Source organism: Macrobrachium rosenbergii, chromosome 56, assembly GCF_040412425.1.
Source record: "Macrobrachium rosenbergii isolate ZJJX-2024 chromosome 56, ASM4041242v1, whole genome shotgun sequence".
In the NCBI taxonomy this organism is placed as follows: domain Eukaryota; kingdom Metazoa; phylum Arthropoda; class Malacostraca; order Decapoda; family Palaemonidae; genus Macrobrachium; species Macrobrachium rosenbergii.
Genome location: NC_089796.1, coordinates 47,686,873 through 47,712,898, shown reverse-complemented (window position 1 = coordinate 47,712,898; position 26,026 = coordinate 47,686,873). Strand labels below are relative to the sequence as shown.

At 42.9% G+C, this 26,026-nt stretch overlaps 1 protein-coding gene across 3 annotated transcripts in view; it reads right to left on the bottom strand.

Annotated features, from left to right (window-relative positions):
* LOC136836330 (neuronal acetylcholine receptor subunit alpha-6-like) overlaps nt 1-26,026 on the bottom strand; it is a 118,436-nt gene that overhangs the window by 72,509 nt on the left and 19,901 nt on the right. For all 3 annotated transcript variants that reach the window (XM_067100498.1, XM_067100499.1, XM_067100500.1), the window contains one exon: nt 25,185-25,294. In XM_067100498.1, the coding sequence (XP_066956599.1) occupies nt 25,185-25,294 (110 nt within the window). The remainder of the gene's footprint in view (nt 1-25,184; nt 25,295-26,026) is intronic.

Below are 26,026 nucleotides of genomic sequence, written 5' to 3'. Positions count from 1 at the left end.
GTACATTACCTTTCCATACAAGACAGGGGACCTTGTCTTCAGTGCCAGCAGGGAGGGCATGAGTTAGGGGCTTTCACCACAAAGAAAGACTCAGGCTCAAAGCAGCCACATGGGAAAATCCTGGCTCTGATGGACCGGATGAGGCAAGGGACAAGTGTCTGGAGTCCAGGGACGAGGATTTCTGAGGAGCGCCACCCGGGCGTCGTCTTTTAAAATCTCAGCAGATTATGATTCTTCCCCTCCTAGGTGGCAATGCTTGCGTGCCTCACAGTCCGTTTTCTATGCTTCCCATGCTTTCGCCATGCAGTACGCCATGTGGTATGCCATGAGGTATGCCCTGGTCATGTGGTGATTCTGTTGTTAAGGCCCGGGCGCTTTCTCTTTTGGAATTAATCCCCTTCGCTGGCTCATCTATGCCTCCACCGGGGATTTGGCTTCTTGGAAGGCAGTACCTGTAAGAAAGGCTCGAGCAGTCACTAGGTCAAGGAGGGGAATTAAGAGATTATTTTTAAGGGGTGAGAAATGAGAGATTCTTCCAGGAAGGGGCAATGTTTTTCCATAACCTGTCTTTGTTAGTCAGTGGTGTTGTTACTGTGCCTACCTTTATTTTAGTAAAATACGTAAATTTTATTAGCACGGTGCATCATTGCACTTTTAGAGGGAGAGGTGACATATTCACGACACCTCCCCATTCAAGTTGACATTCCACACCTTATGGGAATGTCTACATATTAGTCAACTTGAGTGAATAAACTAACATTTCTCTTTACTGCCCCCATTTAATCTCACTAAAATTATAAAAAATTATTTATGCTAGTCCGTCCAGAGCAAATTATTTATCATTTTGGAACTGTACTTTAGATTAGAGTAGTGGACTGCTGGACATGCAATTATTAGATTTTGCTTCGTTGTTACTTTACTGCAGCATTGTATTAAACTTACAGTAAAAGTATTGACAACTAGTATATTATTTATTATTAAAAAAGTTTAACCAGACCACTAAGTTGACTATCAGCTCTCATAGGGCTGGCCTGAAGGATTTGGATGAAATGACAGGTCTAGGCTAGAAGCTTAGTACTGGGGCCAAATAGGTTGGTAGAGATGAATGAATGAAAATGAAATTAAAAGCTGCACAAAGGCATACGCTCTCATACTGGAACACACTCACACAACAAATACATTTATACTTATGTTTCCATATGTACTTACTAAAAAGGTATATTAAAATTCAAAATAAATTAAGTAAAATTTTATAATTTAGCTGTTTTAAAATTCATTAGACGTCTAAGGGTATTCATATTTCTATTATTTACTTTTTATATTTTATTAATTAAGTCACAGCTCCTCATGAACATAAAAATGGGTATTAATGAAAGTGTTGAAGAGTCTGACAAAATTTCTTTTATTGACCTATTTCCAAAATTTGATAATCGCTGCAGGTTATATTTTGGACATTCACACAGTACATGCTTCAGTGTTACCAACACTTTGCAATCTGGGCATTCGGGAGGAGGGCCACATGGACTGTTCATTAAGTGTCCATGTGTCAAACGAGTATGGCCTATTTGAAGACGCATCAGAATTACTTGTGTGTGTCTCTCTCTCTGATATGATGAACTCCATTTTCCAATACTGGAATTTATCTGTTTTAATTTATTATTTTCAGGTTCTTCATTCCATATATTTTGCCACTTACTTACAATGATTGTTTTTATATATCTTACGTAGTCACTAATAGGGATGTCTACATTTGCTCTTGTTATTTAGCTGCTTTATCAGCCTCTTCATTTCCTTTACTCCCTACATGGGCAGGGATCCAACATATTTCAATATTTTTTTCCATTATCATACAATTTATGGAGTGAAAACTTAATTTGTTGTACAAATTATCTTTTTTTTTATTATAGCTTTGAATGGCTTCTACAGCGCTTCTGGAGTCTATAATTGTTTTTATGGCTGATGCCGTTGCACATAACTCAGCTGTAAATACTGAGGCATTATTTGGTAGAGAGAACTGGTACGTTTTGTTTTGGGATACTGCAGCATATCCCACTCCGTACTGACTTAGATTCATTGGTGTATATTGCGTAATGTGGACCTTTTCAGATTATATGTTCTACTGTATATTGTCTATGGTGTTCTGGGGTATATGAATAACTTTTTGATGAATATTTTAAGTATATGTATAAATTCTCATTTTATTCACTGTCGAAGGAGATGGTAATTTTACTATTAAAGGTAATTGTATGTTTATATTCATCGACTCAACCAATCTTCTAGCTCTAATTGGGAAAGGAGGTGGATGACTGTTTATAAATACATCTCTTAATCCAAATAATTTTTTGGTTGGAGAATAATTTGTCTGAATTCTTAGAGCACTCTTCATTGTTACTAGCTCTCTATGGGCAGAGAGAGGTAGTTCACCACATTCAACTTGTAAGGATGACTTTGGTGATGATCGAAAAGCTCCTGAACATATTCTAAGGCCTTCATTACGAACTGGATCTAATGTTTTTAGCATTGCGTCTGATGCCGAGCCATATATTTCTCATCCAAAATCAATGATAGACAGCACTGTTGCTTTATACAGTACGGTAAGGGTAGGTCTATCGGCTCCCCAGGTAGTGTTTGATAGTTTTTTTAATTAGGTTTAATGCTCGTTTACATTTTGATTTCATGTATGTTATGTGGGCTTTCCAGTTCAAGTGAGTGTCAAATACTTATCCCCAAAATTTTGCTGTTTGGCCAATTGGTATGGAATGATTTCTGATTTTTAAATCTACTTCTTCACCTTTTTTCCACCTTTTATTTTTATAAAATATTACAGCTTGAGTTTTTTGTATAGAAAATTTAAAGCCTACAGATGAGGCCCATTCATCTATTTTTATTATAGTTTTATTAATGATCTGCTCTGCATGTTTTATGAGAGATGCTGAATATGTGGAAAAATCATCCATATACAAGTTACTTTTAATTCTGATTGGTAGATTATTACTGATATCACTTATCACTAAAGCAAACAGTGTGCCACTAAGGACTCTTCCTTGTGGAACATCATTTTCAAGTGGAAATGCACTTGACAATATATCATCAATTCTCACTTGAAAAGTGCGATTTGTCAGAAAGTGTTGGATAACCCTAGGTAAATGTCCACGGGTGCTGTTTTTATGTAACGTTTTTAGTATTGCATCTCTCCATGTAGTACCATATGCCTTTTCAATGTCAAAAAACAGACGAATAGTAATTTGTTTTCATTCAAATCCTCTTCGTATGTGGTCTTCCAAGTCAGACAGAGAATCCAGTGTAGATCTGTTACATTGTGACCCAAATTGAGTGGAAGTCGAAATTTTATTTTCTTAAACGTGCCATGTTAGTCGAGCATTTACCATTTTCTCTGGTAATTTGTATAAACAACTTGTTAAAGAAACTGGTATGTAATTGTTTACATTACTGGGATCTTTTCCAGGTTTGGGGATAGGAATAATTATAGCTTTAGACCATTCATCAGAAAATAAATTTCGAAGCCATAAGTGGTTATAAAACTCTAATACATAGGACTTTGCCAAAGGTGCTAAATGGCAGATCATTTCAAAACAAATACTGTCACCTCCGCGGCAGATTTATTGCTCTGTTCAACAGAGCAAATTCTAACTCTTCCATATTAAATTTTCTGTTATAATAGCCATCTTCTATGGTTTCAAAATTTATTGTTATTAATTCTATACTATTTTTCTTTGTGCAGAAATGCTCATCTAAATTTTTGTCACTACTTAACTTTTGCCAAATTTTCTCTTATTGCATTACTTATTTCTTTTGGATCAAGTATTCTATTTCCATCTTTTATTATGGCATGTCAAGGTGGTTTAACATGGGTGCCATTTATTTTCCTGAATTTTTCCCATATTTTTTGTATGGGAGTATTATTAGAGAGATCTGATACATATTTCCTCCATGAAATGATTCTTCCTTGAATTACTTCTCTTTTAAATTGTGCAGATATTTTGTTATAGAGAGGTTTTAATGTATCAATTTCTAACAATAATATAGTCAGTTTTTGTAAATTTTCTTCTAATATCAGTAATGTTTTATTTATTTTACTGAACTTTCTATTCAAATGATCTAATCATCTTCCAATTTGGTGTTTTATTTTTATTAATTCTGTTAGTTTTTCAGACCACCATGGGCCTGTAAAGTCACCACATCAACGTCAGCGGAGTGCTTCGAAGGCGTCATTAATTAAGTCTCCACTGAGCAAGTTTTCTTTGATGACTTCCCACTTTCTTCACACTCAATTCGTCACGCCTAACGTGCCAGGTCACGCATTTTCTACCATTTCAACTTTATAAGTATTTGTCCAACTGTCATAAATCATGTATCATATGTTTCTTTATTCGCAGGCATCAAGACTGTATCCATATTGATGCTCTATACGTTTTTGTATTGTAAATTGTACTTGTTCGCCGAATATTATTGTTAATTGTTTTTTACCTCAGGTCACGCTCAATGTCATTGTCTTCCGCGGTTTGGCGCCAGTCAGCCGCTATATAAACTGCCTGAATCTGTAATAAAGTAGCAGTAACTTTTACCTGCTCGTTTCTTTTGCACCTCTTACAGGCCTTCGTGTGTTTGTTGGATGGGCTTTTGATTTTGGTATTGCTTTATCAGCAGCATTTTTAACATTATGGTCTTTTAAATATTCAAATGGTGGGATATTTCTAGCATGGAATTCATATTGCTCCCAATCTGCTTTATAAATGTTATATTGAGGGACATGCTTGGCAGGATTATTTTGTAATAATGAAATTAATATTGGGAAATGATCACTTGTGTGCAAGTCGTCAACCGTATTCCAATCTAATCTGTCTACTATGTTTGTTGTACATAGAGTTAAGTCAATTTAGGAAAAGGTTCCATGTGTTTTAGAAAAATATGTGCTGATTTCGTTGTTATTTATACAGCACATGTCAAATGAATCTATGAATTCTTCTATTTTACTTCCTGCTCTATTTAAGTCTGTACAATTACAGTCCCACAGCTGGTTGTGAGCATTAAAATCACCTACTATTAATGTAGGTTCCTTGGCATCATTAAGTAATTCTTTAAGTTTGTCAATGTCGTAATTTTTATTAGGTTGGTTGTATAAATTATGAATTACATAATTATCGTTTTTTATTTGAATTTTAATACCTGATATTTGCGAGTCAGTAGTGTTAACAGGTACTCTGTTGTAAAATACTTTGTTATGTACATATACGGCTGTACCTAAATTTCCTTCTTCCTCTCGTGATGTTGATGCTAAGGTATATTTACCTATTGTTGACACACTTTTGTTGACATGTTGTAAACATTATCATTGGTTCATATTCTTTTAATAACCGTTGTACTTCTCCCAGGTGCAATCTGGTCCGTAGACCATTTACGTTTCATTGTATAATATAGTTATTGAAAATATTTTGTTATAGCGGCCCAGTTTTACTTTCTTTTTTGTATTATCAACTTGGATTTTTTCTTATAATTTACTCATGACATTCATTTATTTTTCTTTATAATATGTCTAAGTGCTCAATGCATATGCAACCTTTTTCATGGGTGCTCAAATCCGTGGTTTCTTTTTTTCTATATTTCATAAAATTTCTTATAATGTTTATTAAGCCATCTTTTGTTATGTTTTTGTTGTTATTGCATAATTCAGTGAAACAATTATTATATCCACATGTATTATGTACATTTCTTTTTTCATTTGCTCTTGTACCAGTTACTGGAGAAAGAGTAATCTCTTCTCCTTTGACATAATCATTGTTATCTACGGTATGGTTCTCTTTCACTTCTTCAGTGTTTTCGACACCTGCCGTCATGGGTTTTACTATTATTTTAGGAGATAAAGGTATATTCTTAGCTTGTTTTTTTTTTTTTTTGTTCCTTTTTCATCTCCTTTATCTTTGGTTTAACTGATGTTTAATAATAGTTGGTTTCTTCGTTTCAGGTGGTGTTCTCTCCAAAGGCCTGTTTTTATCTTTAATTTCCAGTCCATCACAATTTTCCTCAACTACTTCCGTAGTAGCATCCTCCTGTGATTCTATTTGCATTATTATATCAAATTAATTGGATAAAATATTATCCATCTCATTTGTACCTGTTTCTTTATTCTTTCCATTTCAGTTTTTATTTCTAAATTATTAATCTCTTCTTGAGATTTGCTTTTCTGTGCTCTGTTACTTCTATCTGTTTGCGCTTTTGTTTCATTATTTGCTCTTGTTATTGAAGAACATGTATGTTTCTTAGATGGATCTTGAACTCCTCTTACTTTTAATTCCAAATTAGCCTCTTTTATAGACATCCCCGTTCGTTCTTACAGTATTTTTAATTCCGTATTATATATATAATACATGCATTATTTGGACCTTGCATGATGATGCTGCCCACAGTTTACACACCTAGGTTCACTGCACTTCCACTGTGTGGTATGTTCAGTAGATCCTCAATAAGCGCATACCAGTTCATTACGACAATTTTTCTTTGTCTGCCAATACTTACTGCAATTTTGACACTGCAGTGGCTTTGGGACATACAGTAGGGTCTTAATTCTATTTTGGCCTAGAATGTTTATTTTTCGAGGTAAATCTTCACCCTCAAATTTTATTTTTGCTATTTTTAATACTTGTTTGCTGCTATTTTTACTCGGTACAACATATACCTCACAATCCTGGACCTTGGGGTATCTTTTTTGAGAGAGTCTTATAAGGTATTAAAGATTTAATACCACTCTGATTCTGATTATTTGGATTACCCAGAGAATTGTCCATTTCCATGCTAGTGTAAAGACCTCTTCTTTACCCATTAATTACGATCATGTATCGCATCTATCAACGCAGCAAGAATCTCATGTATATATTTGTATGTAGAATTTCCTGGCCTTTTCGCCAATATATATTTTATCACTGTATGTACATTATGTCTCTTGTTATTGTTATTTGATTGACTGTTAACAAACACAAATTGCTCTCACTCAGCGTGTGGGTCACGGCGACCGGGGGTCAGGCACCTCATTTCCGTCCATATCCAGTTCTGTCTTCTTTGACCTCACAACTTGTGACCCAAGGAGCGACAGTAAACATTACGGTTTTGACTTCACCATTAACGGACTCACTACGGCCACTTTACCTTCAGAGAGCCTTTAACGGAACCATACGGCGACAAAGTCTAGACCTCTGAAAGCTCCTTCCTCGGAGAACACCCACGCCACTAACAGACTAATTACGGCGTAACTTCTTCAGGTACATTCTGGAGTTCTCGAACGGTTTGGCCCTGCCATTTATGATTCACGTCAACCATATTCAGAAGTCATTAATGGAACCACACGGCATATAGTTTTGACTTCTGATGAGCCCCAAACACCATTAACGGACTAAATATGGCGCTTATTTTGCGTTTTGGTGTGAGGCAAAATGTCAGACACTGAGGTAGAAAGTCATTCCGAGGACACACAGATCCTCTGCATCCCCTCTCACCTTCAAAGGCAGCAATAAGCCAGGCGATGAAACTGCCACCGTTCTCGCGGCAAAATGCCGCATCCTGGTTCCTGCGGGCAGACGTCCATTTCTGTGTAGCTAAAATCACGGACGAGGAAACCAAAGCAGACGTCACCTTGACAATGCTGCCGGAGAAGGTCTTCAACAAAATCACCCCATGGTTGGACTCTCAGCCGGGCAAAGTCAAGTACAAAGACCTACGAAAGAAACTCATTGACACATACTCCATGCCCATCCCAGAGAGCCCAACATGCCTTGACCTGATGAACCAGCCCCTGGGGACATCACCCAGGGACACCTGGGACGAACTACAAGGTCTCCTGATGCTGCCAGGCTTCGACTCAGATGGACGGAGGAGGGAGATCAGCTTGTCGTGGAAATTTTCCTGCAGCGCCTTCCGCAGAAGGTGACGGCACAAATCATGGAAGCAGAAGCACTCTCAATGGATGAATTGGTGAGCATCGCACACAAACTCCACGAGGCCACCAAGGCCACCAGGCATGCCACAACACCTGCAGCCTGCAACCTGGTAGCAGAAGAAGCCGAAGAGGGGGACACAAATGTGGTATACAGGAAGAAGGCACCTCCGCAGCAGGAGAAGATGAGGACAAATCCAGCCTGGTGTTACTTCCATCAGAGGTTCGGAAAGGATGCCAAGAATTGCAGAGCCCCCTGTTCTTTCACAAAAAGAATTAGAAAGGCAGCCACCCATAACAGCAGTGGCCGCAAACCTTAGAGAACCCCAGCCAGTAGGATTCTTCATCCACGACGCCATATCGGGACGATGGATGCTGATAGACACGGGGACTATGCAGTTGGTATTTCTCCCATCAAAGGAGGATCGCGACCGCATGTCCAGCGCTGCAGCCGCACTAGTGGCCGCAAATGGAAGCCCCATCCGCTGCTACAGAACTCAGACACTCAGAATATCCATCCTGGGCCATAAATATGAATGGCCCTTCATCATCGCAGATATCAAGTTTCCCTTACTGGGCGCCGATTTTCTCACACATCACGGACTGCTGGTAGACGTCAGCCGAAAACGCCTGCTGGATACCGGAACCTGCCGCTCCCGAACTGCTCTCCACCGGACGGGGAATGCCTGCCGTATATTCCATCTCATCAAACAAATACAGCGCCCTCCTGCACGAATTCCCAGATGTCTTCAAGCCAGAACTGTGTCAGGTGCCAGGTACCCAGGCCAAGCACAGGCATCCATCACCACATCATCACCACAGGCCCGCCGACTGCCGCCCAAGAAACTCCAGGATGCTAAACGAGCGTTCACCGAGATGGAAAGGATGGATATCTGCAAAAAGGCATCGAGTCCATGGGTGTCCCCCCTCCACATGGTGAAGAAACCAGACGGTTCCTGGAGGCCTTGTGGGGACTATCGTCAGCTGAACCTAGTGACAACACTGGACCACTATCCCCTGCCAAACATGCAGGACCTAACAGGAGCCCTGCATGGGGCCAAGATATTCACAAAAATGGATTTGCTCAAGTCCTATTTTCAGGTACCAGTACATCCCGACGACGTTCCGAAGACAGCCATCATCATGCTGTTCAGGACATATACCTTCTCCTACTCCACCTTCGGCCTCAGGAACACCGGGGCCACATTCCAACACCTTATGGACAGCATCTTGGGGACCTACCTTTCTGCATCTGCTACATGGACGACATCCTGATCTTCTCCAGGTCCCCAGAGGAGCACCTGGGTCACGTCCGGGCTGTGCTGAAATGCCTTCAGGAGAATGGATTGGTCATCAGATTCGACAAATGTACCTTCAGAGTGGAGAAGGTAGACTTCCTGGGACATGAGGTCTCTCCGACAGGTGTCCGCCCCATGGCCTCCAAGGTGGATGCAGTGAAGGATTTTCCAGCACCAAAAACGATCAAGTCCCTGCAGGAGTTCCTCAGCATGGTCAACTACTACCGACGATTCATGCTGGACATCACCCGCATCATGTATCCCCTAACCTGGGTGCTGAAGGGGAAGCAGAAAGCACTGACTTGGGAAGCCCTGCAGCAAAAGGCGTTCAAACAGACGAAGGCAGCCCTCGCCAAAGCCACCACCTTAACATATCAAGACCCCACCCTCCCCTGAGACTTACCACCGATGCCAGCAACGTCGCTTGCAGAGCCGTGCTGGAGCAGATAGTAGACAGTTCCCCACCCTGCTTGCATTTTTTAGCCGCAAGTTAAAGCCGCCAGAGACCCGCTACAGTGCATTCGACAGGGAACTGCTGGCAATCTACTAAGCTGTGCGGCACTTCAAGTACCTCTTGGATGGCAGCCCTTTCACCATCCTGACAGACCACAAGCCTTTGGTACATGCGTTCACGAAGGCGGGAGACGCATGGTCGGCAAGACAGCAACGGTACCTGGCTGCTATCTCCGAATTCAGATGCACCATCAGTTACGTCCCCAGCAAGAAGAACCCGGTAGCCGACGCCCTATCAAGAATTGAAATAAATTCAGTCCACCTGGGCATAGACTACAAAGACCTGGCGAAGGAACAGGCTGCAGACCCGGAAACAGCAGCTTACCGCACAGCACTTACCGCACTGAAGTGGGAAGACGTGCCAATGGGTGAATCCGGATCGACACTTCTCTGTGACACCAGCACAGGCCACCCACGCCCCCTGATACCTGCATCACAAAGAAAGCAGGCGTTCGACATCATCCACGGCTGTCCCATCCATCAGGATGAACAACAACGCGCCTGATGACAGAGAAATTCGTGTGGCATGGGATCAGGAAGGACGTACGAGAATGGGCGAAGAACTGCATACCGTGCCAGACAAGTAAGATCACCCGGCACACGGAATCAGGCATCGGAGACTTCCCTCAACCACGACGGCGTTTCAGGCACATCCACGTAGACGTCGTAGGACCTCTGCCACAATCAGGGGACGCCAGATACCTCCTGACAATCATAGACCATTCCACAAGATGGCCAGAAGCAACCCCAATGGTAGAAGCATCAACAAGCGCCTGCGCTGAAGCCCTACTATCAAGTTGGATAAGCCGTTTTGGTGTGCCGGACGATATAACTACAGACAGGGGCCCGGCATTCTTATCAGAACTCTGGGTCTCCCTGGCACGCCTGATGGGGACAACACTCCACAGTACGATGGCATACAACCCTGCAGCCAACAGTATGGTGGAAAGAACCCACTGTTCATTGAAAGCAGCTCTGATGGCACGTTGTACTGACGAAAATTGGAAGGCGCAGCTGCCCTGGGTCCTGCTGGGTCTCCACACCGCTCCAAGGGCAAATGGCAAGGAATCTCCCACAGAGAAAGTCTACGGCGAAGCATTGGCCGTACCTGGAGAATTCTTCCCCACGGAGCAGGACGACCCAGATACTCCCCTTCCAAGCCTAAGAGAAATTGCAAAGAAGTTCTGCCCCTGCCGGAAAAGGACAGGACCCATAACTTCAGCCCAGAAAGCCTGAAACCCTTGAGCAATGCCCACCACCCACCCTTGACCAGACCATGAAGAGAATTCTTCCTCTTCCAAACACACGAGCTGGATCCATCAGGGGACAAGACAAAACAAAAGCCTCATTTTCTTTCTCTGACCAGACCAACCATACAATATTTCAAGATTGTTGTCTTGAGTAGAACAAAAGCATTCTAATCATGTACTTATAATGCCCTCTTCTGTATCAAATTGTATGTGTTTCTGTTGTGGAAGGATTTCACATATATTATGCTACTGCATTGTATTCATTAATCTGTCTTGAATCCCAGAAGGCCTGAATACCTGTATGTCAACACTCTTCTCTCCCAATGAGGAACACAGATGCCCACCTGCCCACCCTTGACCAGACCATTTACAGAGGAACTACCAATAAACCAGTCACCCAGCCAGTATGTCACAGCAGAACATCCAAGGCCTACCTCGTCAACATCCATGGGTGGGAAGACTGGATATCTGTCGACAGGTTAAAGCCAGCCTTCCTAATGGACAGCGGAACCTGGGAGGAAACTGGCAGACGTCCCAGAATTCCTCCACAAAACAAGACCTCGGATGAAGTGATCAGCATCCCGAAATGAAGTCGAGGACGTCCCAAGGGCCGCACTAAGGATGTCATCCACCCGGCAAAACCGCCGGACGATTCAGCAGTCAAAGCTGAATCGTCCAGCAGATATCAAGAACTCGGGGTTGGCTCCTGCTCCCAAGAAGATACCGTGATTAACATTCAACAGATCTTCCAATCATTATTTCATAATAATTGTCTTGGGGGGGGAGTACTTGTAAAGACATCTTCTTTACCCATTAATTACGATCATGTATCGCATCTATCAACGCAGCAAGAATCTCATGTATATATTTGTATGTAGAATTTCCTGGCCTTTTCACCAATATATGTTTTATCACTGTATGTACATTATGTCTCTTGTTATTGTTATTTGATTGACTGTTAACAAACACAAATTGCTCTCACTCAGCATGTGAGTCACGGCCACCTGGGGTCGGGCACCTCGTTTCCGTCCGTACGCTGCTATGTATACCTTTGCCCAGGTAATAAAAATCAATCAGTTCTGTCTTCCCAGTTCTGTCTTCTCCACCAATGGCACAAGTGAGAACCGACTCCCAAATGTCCACTCCCTACCCTACACCACAGGGGATGGCACAACATGATTAGAGTGGCCCCCAAGTGTAAGCCAAACCTGTTTGCTAGGCCTGACAGTATTACTATAAAATACAATCATTCCCACCTTAATCATGTTATGGGCAAACCAGATAGAATGCCAAGAGTCCTATCCCCAGAACCAGACCTCCCTGGAATCAGTGGTCCAGTCCTAAAGAATAATTCCTCCTGATATCTCTCAGGTCCAAACACTATCGGGCAGTTGATAATCTCACCAGTTACCACTATTTAGCTTAAGATATTAACCCAATCCCAGTTATGATATCTTTTCCTATTTATCAGGTCCGACAAATTTTAGTAAAAGAGGAAAATTCCACAAAGATTAATTCAAAGAAATATATAATGGTATATGGGACTCTTGGACTCAAACCTGGGAACAGATTCCTGGGGTTCAAGGGGCACCCCTCACCACATCAAGGTGGTCTCACATCAAGGGGGAGTATATTATTAATAAGAATAACAATGTAAAGTAGGATTAGATCATCTACTCTAAGGTAAGGTAAATATTAAGGTTATTCATGCACTTAATGATAAGGTTAATTCCTTGACATTGAAGTTTGCCTTGATGAGGTATTGTAACGAAGCATGCGTGGACTTATGTTAGGTGATGCCACAATACTTATACACAGCGGTACTGTTCCAGGGGCAGCACTAATCATTGCAGGTGCCACGAGGCACTTATTATGTACGTGATGCACAATTAGGTGTGTAATTTACACAGGATTTTTGAGTCTGGGACTCAAGGTTACATTACAAGGAAAGGATAGAGTCAAGGAAGGAAGTATCTAACGATTTCGGGAATGATAGTTTTGACCAGGCATAATGTGACCCTTCAGTCTGGCAGGGTGCCACGCTCAACCGGAAAACAAAAGGAGAGGGGCGGGGAACATGTATTACTTCAGAAATCAATTAAGGCTGCCTGGAAAGGATATCAGTGATCTTGTTATCTGTACCTTTAATGTGTTTGATCCTCCAGTTGTAATCTTGGAGGTCGGGACACCAACACATTAGGCGCTTATTTTGGTTTCAGAAGGTCATGAGATACTTGAAGGGGTTATGATCTGTATAGACAGTCAATGGGAATTTATGATCTGCATGATAATTGCTTCATTGCCAAAATTATGCCCAGAAGTTCTTTTTCTATAGTGCTATACCTAGTCTTGTAAGGACGGGATTGAGAGACATACTGGCTGGGTGTTGACTGGTTTATTGGTGGTTCCTTACTGAAGATTCGGTGGAACATTATGAGTACATGATTAGAATGCTTGCATGGCAATGCAAACAGTAGGCTGAAGGATGACAGCGGCTGATCCTTCAGTAGCTAGCTCGAGGGCTGAAGGATGACGGCAGCTGATCCTTCGGTAGCCAGCTGATCCTTCTGAAGGATGACGTCAGCTGGTACACATGCGTGTGCTCAAAGAGACCGCCATCGAAATGGATGGGTCTCTTACAATACTACCCCAAAAAGGCATCGATCCCTCTTGCTGACAATTGGAAGCCAGAAGGGCTTGGGCTAGGGGCAGGTAGGAGGCTGAAGGGTGGCGCTGGCGGCAGGAACAGGAGGATGGTAGCGGGTTGAAGGGTGACGCCGAATGATCCTGCGCTCGGCTGGTCCTTCAGCTCAATGGCTAATGGCTCATCAGCCAGCTACGAGTTCGGGGGTCCTTCGTTGGTCAGCTCCGGTACAAGTTTTCCTGGAGAAGTCCAGGGCTCCGGTGGTGGGGTGGGTCATCTCAGAGGGTCTCTACTGAGAGGGGAACAAGACATCTGTTGGCGTGTGGGTCATCATCTTAGGTCAGCCGTCTGCTATCAGCTCCTTCGGCGGGGTCACCAGTGTAAGCAGTGAGAGACAAACTGGCTGGGTGTTGACTGGTTTATTGGGTCTGTTGTACATGATTAGAATGCTTGTGTGTGGTCATCATCTCAAGACAACAATGTCGGCCGTATTGTATGGTAAGCTTCCTTGGTGAGAGAAAAATAGAATGCTTTTTCTCTTTGTCTGGGTCCATTGTCACCAGTGTAACTCTGGGGGTGTAGTGAGAGACACACTGGCTGGGTGTTGACTGGTTTATTGGTCGTTCCTTACTGAAGATTCAGTGGCTTGCATGGCAAGGCATATATCAAGACAACAATGGTTAGGGAGAAACAGTGGAGATATCCGTCCCATTGGCTCCTTTGGGTCATGATGAGGGCTGGGTGTTGACTGGTTTATTGGTGGTTCCCTTACTGAAGATTCGGTGGAACATTATGGATCAATGATGGCAATGCAAGGTTCGTTTGGAGAGAGGTGCTTTTTTTCTCTTTGCTGGTCCTCCAAGGATGTGAGCCATGGCACCTCAGCTAAATTAAGATCAATCAGGCAGTCAGATTACCACATTTTCTTGGAATAGGTGTCTCCTCAAACTCTGGTTCCTTCAACCACCGTGCAGGGGATGGTCATCATTGTGGTCATGCACCAACTCGGAGTGGGGCTCAGGGTGTCCATCCACTGGACAAACTGTCTTGGCCCAGGATGCAGGGGGATGTTAGAGTCCTTGAGTCAGGTGCTACATTTTGAGGTTGATGACCAGGACTAGATAACAGGTGCTCCTCCCATGTGTATTCCCAGTCTTCCCAGGAGAGGCATTTTTGAGGCCGAAGGGCATCACCTGGCACTAGCAGTGGGTGTGGTGAAGGCCAGGGGGCACAACTCCTCTGACAGGGGCACCTGCCAATATCCTTTTCAAGATGATTTTACTTAGGTATGGTGTAGAGGCTACTGTGGGGAAGTCCTTCAAGTCCCCAATCAAAGTCTATGCAGAGCCAGTCTCTCCTCATTCTTAGATGGTTATCCATTTTCTTCTGAATTGATGGAGGCACCAGGAGGTGACACCTGGCCCACAGGTGTATGGCATGTTCTACCAGGATGTGATGAGACTCACTACAGAACCTGGTGTCAGAACCCGGATTAGCTAGATGGGTTAGCACTTGAGGGCATTCTGGTGAGAAGCACCCCCTTGTTGAGGGGCGTCAATGGTTACTTCCCATGGCCAACTAGATAATTTAGGGCCCCTATCTGACTCCAGAAACTGTCTGGGCTGGACAGCCGGACTCTGGAACGTTAAAGGACTTGCCCTGTGGGACAGCATGTCTTGGGCAGGCTATGAAGTTTGCAGACACGTGGCCCCCAGGACTCATACAGCTTTCACCATAGAGTAGCCACAGTCTCCCTGTAGTCTCATCTCCTTGGCTGAGGTTTTGTCCCAGGTAGCTCCCTCCTATTCCTTGGCACTGGCCCCATGCCAGAGGCTGTCAGGCTTTGACAAAAATTGTGTCCCTGGTCACTCTGAATTCTCCCCCAAAATGGCAAAAGAACTGGGTTTGGCTTTTGTTGGAATAGCTTCGGGATATCTTGCAGACCGTGTGACAGTGATTGTTGCCCACTCTTGATACATCCCTGGGGAGTAATCAATCGCTACTTCTTTGAAAGGTACTCCTACTGATAGGATGTTCTTCATAGGAGCTCTAGGTGCAACCGTTAGGGTTTCGGTGTATTTTCAGCCAATTCTCAACCTTCAGGCGGCATTTGCTGCTCAGCAGGAATCGTCATGTGCCAACCAATTTATGGCAATGGCCACACACAAGCTTCTTTTGAGGTTGCCATTTCTTAACCATAAGTTGACTGGAGGTGGGAGCAGTGGGACAGATCTTGTGGCTCAGAAACAGCTTATGTGAGGATGGTAGGTGTCCAAGCTGTCTGGCACCTCAAGCGACAACATTCTTTGAGAGTCTTGAGAGTCATTATGGTCATGCACCATAGGTGCAGGGTGTCCATCCACTGAACAAAGTCTTGGCCCAGGAGCAGGTGGCAAACTAGATAACTTCAGGTATTCCCTCTCCCAGGAGGAATCACTGGTAGCAACCTGCGGAGGCTGTGGGGAGGTCCTTCAGGACCCAGGAGATGGTCATCCGTTCGTCTTCGCAATGGAGGCACCAGGAGGCCTCAATTTGGATCACACTCTAGGATGTCTTCCACTGTTATGGCCTATCTCAGGGACTCCAGCCACCTCTTACCCTTTGGGCAGCAAGTCTTGGGCAGGCTTTGCTCTGGTCTTGTGGTATCTCCTTGCTGAAGTCTTTCACACTGCCCCCAGACCATGTCTGGCCTGCCTCCTTCAGCCAGCCTCAGGCAGCACTGCTCAGCAGAGTGCCCCAATGGCAATGGCAATGGCCAATGTTGTCTCCATGGCTCTGGAGGCTGGGTGTACTTAGAATCTTGTGGCTCAGAGCAGAGTTCATGTGAGGATGGTAGGTGTCCAAGCTGTCTGGAAGCGACAACATTCTTGTGGTGATCTCGTAGGGAGATCCTTGCATTCCAATGGCCCAACTCACCCCTGCGAGGTTTTCCTGCTCATCCAGGGTGAGAGCCTCACCAATGTGGGCTCAATCTCGTAGTTCATAATGGCGCCCAAACCTCTGCTCATCCAGGGTGATGCTTTCCCAAGATCACTGCCACTTCGGCAGTGGGGTGGGGGTGGCAAGTATGTCGAGAGGACCTTTGCAATTTGGTTGAGCCAGGCTTCAGGCTCTTCTTCATTCCAGAGGTTGGATCAGGGTGTTTATGCTGCTGATAGCTGTCTGGGGACAGGGCACCATGGGTCTGGTGGCATCGAGTTGAGCAATTTCTAGCTCATGCCCTTTGCTTGTCTTTCTTTGCTTCCCTCTCTGCTCTTTCTCGTTCTTCCCTGGCTTCTTTCTCCTTTCTTTCTCGTTCTTCCCTGGCTTCCTTCTCTTTTCTTTCACATTCTTCCCTAGATTCCTTCTCTTTTCTTTCTCATTCTTCCCTAACTTCCTTCTCTTTTCTTTCTCATTCTTCCCTAGCTCCCTTCTCCACTCTTTCTCATTCCTCCTTGCTTCCTTCTCCTTTCTTTCTTGTTCCTCCTTGGCTCCCTTCTTTCTTTCTTCCTTTGCAGCATTGGCCCGCTCTAGGACCCAACTCTGCAGCTCCTTCCCTGTCAGTCCCAATTGTTTGCCAACGCTCAAGAACTGTCTGAAGTCCTTGGCCTGAATCCTGAATGGTGCTGAAATCCTGGGGCTCCGGTTAGAATAGAAAAACTAGGCTTGGATGTGGCCCTTTGCTTCAAGGGTGGTTCATGATGAGCAGTTCAGGATTGGCTCCGTAGAACTAAGGATTTCTGGGTGATGTGCTACTTTTATTCTGTTCTGAAGAACTCAGTGGGTTTCAGGATGCACGATTTTATTTCGTTCTGAAGAACTTAAGGCTGTGCTTGTCAAAACCTTTTATTTGGGTTCGGAAGAACTCGGGGCTTGGGTGTTGAATGCGGTGATTTGGGTTCCGAAGAACTTAGGGTTTGTGCGTGTTAAACAAGGTTAATTGGGTTCCAAAGACCTGAGGGTTTGTCCATGTTGAACCCAGGTAACTGGCTTCCGAAGAACTTAAGGTTTGTGTGTATTGAACGCAGCTAGTTGGGTTCTGAAAAACTTTGGGCTTGCATGTTGAATGCAGAGATTTGGGTTCTGGAGAACTTAGGGTTTTGCATGTTGAACATGGTGATTTGGGTTCAGAAGAACTTAGGTTCTGTGCATGTTGAATGCAGTTAATTGGGTTCTGAAGAACTTAGGGTTTGTGCATGCTGAACTCAGTTTACTGGGTTCCAAAGAACTGCAGGTTTGTGCGTGTTGAACATGGCTAATTAGATTCCAAAGAACATAAGGTTTGTGTGTGTTGATGCGGTTAATTAGGTTCTAAAGAAGTGAGGGTTTATGTGTGTTGAATGCAGCTAATTGGGTTCCGAAGAACTGATGGTTGGTGCGTGTTGAATGCAGTTAATTGGGTTCCGAAGAACTGAGGGTTTGTGCATGCTGAACGCGGTTAATTGAGTTCCGAAGAACCGAGGGTTTCTGCAAGTTGAACACGGTTATATGGGTTCTGAAGAACTGAGGGTTTGTGCGTGTTGAACACAGTGATTTGTGTTCCGAAGAACTTATGGTTTTGCATGTTGAACACAGTGATTTGGGTTCTGAAGAACATAGGGTCTGTGCATGTTGAACCCAGTTAATTGGATTCCAAAGAACCTAAGGTTTATGCGTGTTCAACACGGTTAATTGGGTTCTAGAGAAATAAGGGTTTGTGTGTGATGAATGCGGTTAAATGGGTTCAGAAGAACTGAGAGTTGGTGCATGTTGAATGCGGTTAATTGAGTTCCGAAGAACTGAGGGTTTGTGTGTGCTGAATGCTGTTAATAGGATTCCAAAGAACTGAGGGTTTGTGTGTGTTGAATGCAGTTTATTGGGATCTGAAGAACTTAGGGTTTGTGCATGTTGTATGATGCTAATTGGGTTCCAAAGAACCAAGGGTTTGTGCATGCTGAACGCTGTTAATTGGGCTCCGAAGAACTTGAGGCTTGTGTGTTGAACGCGGTGATTTGGGTTGCAAATATCTGAGGTTGCATGTTGAAGAACTCTGAAGGGCTGAGGGTTTGTGAGCGTTGAACGTGGTTCATTAGGTTCCGATGAACTTGGGGCTTCCGTGTTGAACGAGGTGATTTGGGTTCTGAAGAACTTAGGGTTTTGCGTGTTGAACGCAGCTAATTTGGTTCAGAAAAACTGAGGGTTTGTGCATTTGAACGTGGTTAATTGGGTTCCAAAGAACTTAGTGTTTGTGCATGTTAAATTTAGCTAATTAGTTTCTGAAAAACCAAGGGTTTGTGCTTGTTGAATACAGGTATTTTGGTTCCAAAGAATTGATGGTTAATTGGGTTCTGAAGAACTGAGGGTTTGTGCGTGTTGAATGTGAGTAAATGGGTTCCAAAGAACTTAGGGTTTTGCATGTTCAACACACTTAATTGGGTTCCAAAGAATTTATGGTTTATACGTACTGAATGCACCAAATTAGGTTCTAAAGAACTGAGGGTTAGTGCATCTTGAACATGGTTAATTTGGTTTCGAAGAACATGGGACTTGCATGTTAAATGCAGTGATTTAGATTCTGAATAGCTTAGGGTTTTGCGTGATGCATGCAGCTAATGGGGTTCCGAAGAACTGACGTTTTGTGTGTGCTGAATGCAGTTAATTAGGTTTCAAAGAACTAAAGGCTTGTAGGTGTCAAATGCAGTTAATCAGGCTCCAAAAAATGATTGCATGTGCATGTTGAATGCGGTTCATTGGGTTCCAAAGAACTTGGGGCTTGCATGTTGAATACGGTGATATAGGTTCCGAAGAACTCATGGTTTGTGTGTGTGAATACGGTTAATCGGGTTCCAAAGCGATGAGGTTCATGAGTACTGAATGCGGTTAATTGTGTTCTGAAGAACTGAGGGTTTGTGCATCCTCAATGCAGTTAATTGAGTTCTGGAACTTGGGGCTGGTGAGTTGAACATGGTGATTTTGGGTCCCGAAGAACTTAGTATTTGTGCCTGTCAAATGCAGTTAATTGGGTTCGGAAGAACATGGGACTTGCATGCTGAATGCAGTGATTTTGACTCTTAATAACTTAGGGTTTTGTGTGATGCTTGCAGCTAATGGGGTTCTGAAGAACTGAGGTTTTGTGTGTGCTGATTGCAGTTAATTGGGTTTCAAAGAACTAAAGGCTTGTAGGTGTCGAATGCGGTTAATCGGGTTCCAAAAAACAGAGTGTTTTGTGCATGTTGAATGCGGTTCATTGGGTTCCAAAGAACTTGGGGCTTGCATGTTGAATACAGTGATATGGGTTCCGAAGAACTTATGGTTTGTGAGTGTTGAATATGGTTAATTAGGTTCCAAAGAGCTGAGGTTCGTGAGTGTTGAATGCGGCTAATTGTGTTCTGAAGAACTGAGGGTTTATGCGTCCTCAATACAGTTAATTGGGTTCTGAAGAACTTGGGGCTGGCGAGTTGAACACGGTGAGTTTGGGTCCCAAAGAACGTAGTGTTTGTGCCTGTCGAATGTGGTTAATTGGGTTCTGAAGAACTGAGGGTTTGTGCGTGTTGAATGTAATTAATTGAGTTTCAAAGAACTAGGAGTTTGCTTCTTGAATGCGGTGATTTGGGTTCCAAAGAACTAAAGGTTTGTGTGTGATGAACATGGTTAATTGGGTTCCAAAGAAATGAGGGTTTGTGCATGTTGAATGTGGTTAATTTGGGTTCCAGAGAACTGAGGTTTTGTGTGTGTTGAACGCGGTTACTTGAGTTCTGAAGAACTTGGGGCTTGCGAGTTGAACACTGTGATTTGGGTTCCAAATCAATTAGGGTTTACTCAGGGTTAATATGGTTAAATGGGTTCTGAAGAACTGAGGGTTTGTGCGTTAGACAGGGTTAATTGGGTTCTGAAGAACTGAGGGCTTGTGCATGTTGAACACGGTTAATTGGGTTCCAGAAAACTGAGGGTTTGTGCATTTTGAACGAGATTAATTCAGTTCCAAAGAACTTGGGGTTTGAGTGTTCAGCACAGTAAATTGAGTTCCAAAGAACTGAGGGTTTGTGCATCTTCAATGCAGTTAAATGGGATCTGAAGAACTGAGTGTTTGTGCGTGTTGAACGCTGTTGATTGGGTTCCAAAGAACTTGGGGCTTGCATGCTGAATGCTGTTAATTGGTTTCCGAAGAACTGAGTGTTTGTGCATGTTGAACGCTGTTAAATGGGTCCAGAAGAACTGAATGTTTCTGCATGCTGAATACAATTAATTGGGTTCTGAAGAACTGAGGGTTTTGCGTGTTGGACTCAGTGAATTGGGTTCAGAAGAACTGAGGGTTTGTGCGTGTTGAACATGATTAATTGGGTTCCGAAGAACTTGGGACTTGCATGTTGAACATGGTTAATTGGTTCCAGAAGAACTGAGTGTTTGTGCTTGTTGAATGCTGTTAATTGGGTTCAGAAGAACAGAGTGTTTCTGCATGTAGAATACGTTTAATTGGGTTCTGAAGAACTTAGGGTTTTGCATGTTGAATGCGTTTAGTTGGGTTCCGAAGAACTATGGGTTTGTGCATGTTGAAACCATTTAGTTGTGTTCCGAAGAACTAAGGGTTTGTGCATGTTGAAAGTGATTAATTGGGTTCCGAAGAACTGAGGGTTCATGCATGTCGAACATGGTGGTTTGGGTAATGAAGAACTTAGGGTTTGTGCGTGTTGAATATGGTTAATTGGCTTTACAAAGAAGCAAGGGTTTTAAGTGTTGAACGTGGATAATTGGGTTCCAAAGAACTTAAGAGTTTGTGCATGCTGAATGCAGTTAACTGGGTGCTGAAGAACTGAGGGTTTGTGTGTGCTGAACACTGTTAGTAAGGTTCCAAAGAACTTGGGGCTTGAGTGTTGAACGTGGTGATTTGGGTTGCAAAGAACTGATTGTTTGTGCATGTTGAAGGCTGGTAATTGGGTTCTGAAGAACAGGGGATTTGTGTTAAGTGCTGTTAATTGGATTCTGAAGAACTGAGGGTTTGTGCGTGTTGAACAGTTAATTGGTTCTGAAGAACTTGGGGTTTGTATATGTTGAATGCAGCTAATTGGGTTCCAAAGAATTGAGGGCCTGTTTGTTTTGAACGCGGTTAATTGGGTTCCAAGGAACTTGGGACTTGTGCGTGTTGAATGCAACTAATTCAGTTCTGAAGAACCGAGGGTTTGTGCGTGCTGAATGCGGTTAATTGGGTTCTGAAGAACTGAAGGTTGTACGTCTCGAACACAGCTAATTGGGTTCCAAAGAATTGAGGGTGTGTGCGTGTTGAACACGGTTAATTGGGTTCTGAAGAACTGGGGTTTATAAATGTTGAACATGGTTAATTGGGTTCCAAAGAACTTAGGGTTTGTGCGTGTTGAATAAGATTAATTGGGTTCCAAAGTACTGAGTTTTTTGTGCATGTTGAATGCAGGAAATTGGGTTCTGAAGAACTCAGGGTTTGTGCGTGTTGAACACTGTTAATTGGGTTCAGAAGAACTGAGGGTTTTTGCATGTTGAACACAGTTAATTTGGTAATGAAGAACTGAGGGTTTGGGTGTATTGAACTGTTAACTGGGTTCCAAAGAACCAAGGGTAGGTGCGTGTTGAATGCAGTTAATTGGGTTCTGAAGAACTGAGGGCTTGCGAGTTGAATACTGTGATTTGGATTCCGAAGAACTGAGGGTTTTGTGAGTGCTGAATGCGGTTAATTGGGTTCCAAAGAACTTGGGGTTTGTGCATGTTGAATGCAGCTAATTGGGTTCCAAATAACAGAGGGTTTGTGCCTGATTAAATCAAGTTAGATGGCTTCTTCAGCAGAGTACAACTGCATAAACATGAGACGAGGAGAATGTGCTTATTTCCAAGCCCGCAAGATTTAATGCAACAGAATATGACAGGTACAAAAATCTTAAATCTACCATGCACAGACAGTTATATTTGCCAGGATCACGTGTGCAAAAAATAATTTACTGTTACTCTATGGGGACCTGACGAACACGTGATCACGAGGGTGGTTTACTCTACTTGTAATGAGTCTCATGTGATTGGGTCCGTTATGACAGGGTTGACACGTGTGGTCAATGTTTCGATGGGCTCGCCACATGTAGAATCACGTGACTGTCTGAGCGAAAAAGGTGCATGGGACCTTACAAGATGAGTAAACATAGTGGGAATTGTTCTCCTGCCATCTACTGAGTGCGTTTTAATAAGCAAGGACCTTTTTATGACTCATGTTAAGGAATGAATTTTGCACGTTAGCTTTTCTTGTGGATGTGGTATTAATGATTTAAAGAGGAGATTCCTTCATGTGCAAATTCCTGGGCTCATGTGGCCCTGAATAAAAATAAAATACAGGAATAATAAAAATTTCTCAAGGACAATTTCAGGAATTGTGGAACGTTATTTTAACTTCTCGCTGTTGTTGTTAAGGCTATCGAGAGAGAGAGAGAGAGAGAGAGAGAGAGAGAGAGAGAGAGAGAGAGAGAGAGAGAGAGAGGAGGCCAGTGAGCGAAATTTGCTGGTTGGGCATGAATTCACGGCCCACCTAACTGTGTTGCCTAACTAAAGATGGCAGACTGCAAATTGTCCAGGACACATGGGAAAGGAAATAAGGCACTATTTCCTTCGATATCACTTGATTTATCACTTCACTGCCTAACTGTCCTAGCATTGAAAACATGCAGGCTAACATGCGATAGCACCAAAAACTTCAGTTTCAGATGACTGACACTTTCTTCTCTCTGCGAGCTATTTGTGGAGCATGCACATAGTCTAACTAATCCCTAACAGCTCTTACAGTCACGATTTTGGTTCGCACCTCACTCATAAACTAAAATAACTTGTACTTACACTGTGGAAACCTGTTCACTTGTGCTTGTAATGGGGATTTTATGCTAAAAGGTTCATTTCTAAGTCTTGCATCCAGCTTTAGCAAAGCTAGTAGCTGATAGCTTGTGGCGGGTTGCAGGCATGCAATGATTATTCATTTTGCAAGTCTACAAGAATTCGAGCAAGTGTCGCCAATGTTAGAGATTTACCTGGGGAAGAATAGGGAACTTATCACATGGGTTCAATTCTGACTGCAGCTGTAGATTCAGGTAAACAACATAAAGAAAAAGGTTAAGCTGAAGGCTTTCCCTTAATGGGGAGAGTTCAGATAAACACTTGGAGTTCACTTAAAATCACTTATATTAACAAACTAAATCAGAAGAATGGGGAATTTGCAAAAACCAGACAGGGGAAACAGATTATTGCTGCTTAACTAAAATTACAGTAATTTACACAATAACATAAACAGGGAAAAAATCCACTTTGTGGGACACCGTTGGGTAAGGGCAAGTGGTTGTAACCATGGCACAAGCACAGAGGTGAACAGATGATTCCACAGCTAGCAACTCCATCTGCAAACAAGAATGCATCGGTTACTTGCACGGATTTAAGTAGCAAATTACGGAATCGAGGGGGTTGCACATAAGGTACCAAGCAACTTGATTCTAGGCACTGGAATGAACGTGAACTTGAATAATTTACTCACTGCACTAAACAAATCAGGTCTCATAAAAAGATCACACTTTAGAAAGAAAAATAAATTCAGTAGAAGAAAAATAGGGTTGTGACTGATTCCAAACCTCACTTTGGGTACATTACCTTTCCGTAGGAGACAGGGGACCTTGTCTTCACTGCCAGCAGGGAGGGCATGAATTAGGGGCTTTCACCACAAAGGAAGACTCAGGCTCAAAGCAACCACATGGGAAAATCCTGGCTCTGATGGGCTGGATGAGGCAAGGGACAAGTGTCTGGAGCCCAGGGCCGGGCATTTCTGAGGAGCACCACCTGGGCATCATCTTTTAAAACCTCAGCAGATTATGATTTCTCTCCTCCTAGGTGGCAGTGCCTGCACGCCTCGCAGTCTGTTTTCTATGCTTTCCATGCTTTCGCCATGTGGTACACCATGCAGTACGCCCTGGCCACGTGGTGATTCTGTTGTTAAGGCCCAGGCGCTTTCTCTTTTGGAATTAATCCCCTTTGCCGGTCAGTCTATGCCTCCAGCGGGATTTGGCTTCTCGGAAGGTGGTACCTGAAAGAGACACTCGAGCAGTCGCTAGGTTGAGGAGGAGAATTAAGAGATTATTTTTAAGGAGTGAGAAATGACAGATTCTTCCAGGAAGGGGCAATGTTTTCCCATAACATGTCTTTGTTAGTTAGCGGTGTTGTTATGGCTACCTTTATTTTAATAAAATAAGTAAATTGCCTTAGCATGGTGCATCATTGCACTTTTAGAGGGAGAGGTGACTTATATTCGTGACAATATATATATATATATATATTTTTTTTTTGTATTGCTATTGGAGGCCATCCTCTTAGTTCTCATTACCACATAAAAGCAAAAAGTTCTGTGAAACGACCAAGGCCAGAGAAAACGCTGAATTACTGATTTGGAAAATAAAAGTAAAAGTGCTTAAGATGATGACCAGTCTTCATGGAGTACTGCTCAATTTCTCTAAAGCACTGGAAGATGGTAATTATATTTATTAGGAAAGACTAAGAGGTACAACCACTCATATGAGCCCGAAATGACTTACTTGTTATAGAGTGTGATGTCTGGCTTCCAGATCTCATCTGAGGCGAGGTGAAGTATTTCTATGCTGCCGAAGTCTTTGGGGTCCCAGACGAATCTGGGTTCATACCACATCTGTGAAGGAAAGTTCCGGATGTGATTACTATCATGCTTTGCTGTGCTTACTCCCGCCCTCTGATTTGCCACCTCAAATGACAGACTGAAAGTATGACAGATATAATATAATATAATATAATATAATATAATATAATATAATATAATATAATATTAATATATATATATACTATATATATATATATATATATATATATATATATATATATATATATATATATATATATATATATAGGTATAGGCATCAATAAAATTTTTACTAATTCTTCAGAACACTGGATGTTATCATTTGATTTGATTTATGGAAATTATGCCATAGAGCCAAGCAGTGCGGGCACTTTCAGTCATCCAACGCTTAAGACAGTGAAAATGGAGAGCTGGCGTGGTTGGACAGCAAGCTGGAAGACAGGCAGTGGGAATGAAGGTACTGTAAAAGGCTAACAATTAGGTGCAGCTAGGGGCCAAAGGGACGCTGCAAACAGCTTTTAGTAATGCCTACAGTCCACCATGTGAGGTGAACTGAAAGCATTACCCCTACAAAAGTGTGGCTGATATGATGCTTGATTTACTGATAGTACTTCACAGTGGTCAATATGCGAGGATCCAAAAGTAAGGTCAATCAAACAATGAGACTGAAGGACAGACAGACAGACAAACAGATTTTGCCCAATATGTTATATTCAATGCTGCATTTGAAGGTACATGACGTGTGTACTACAAACGGATTAAATG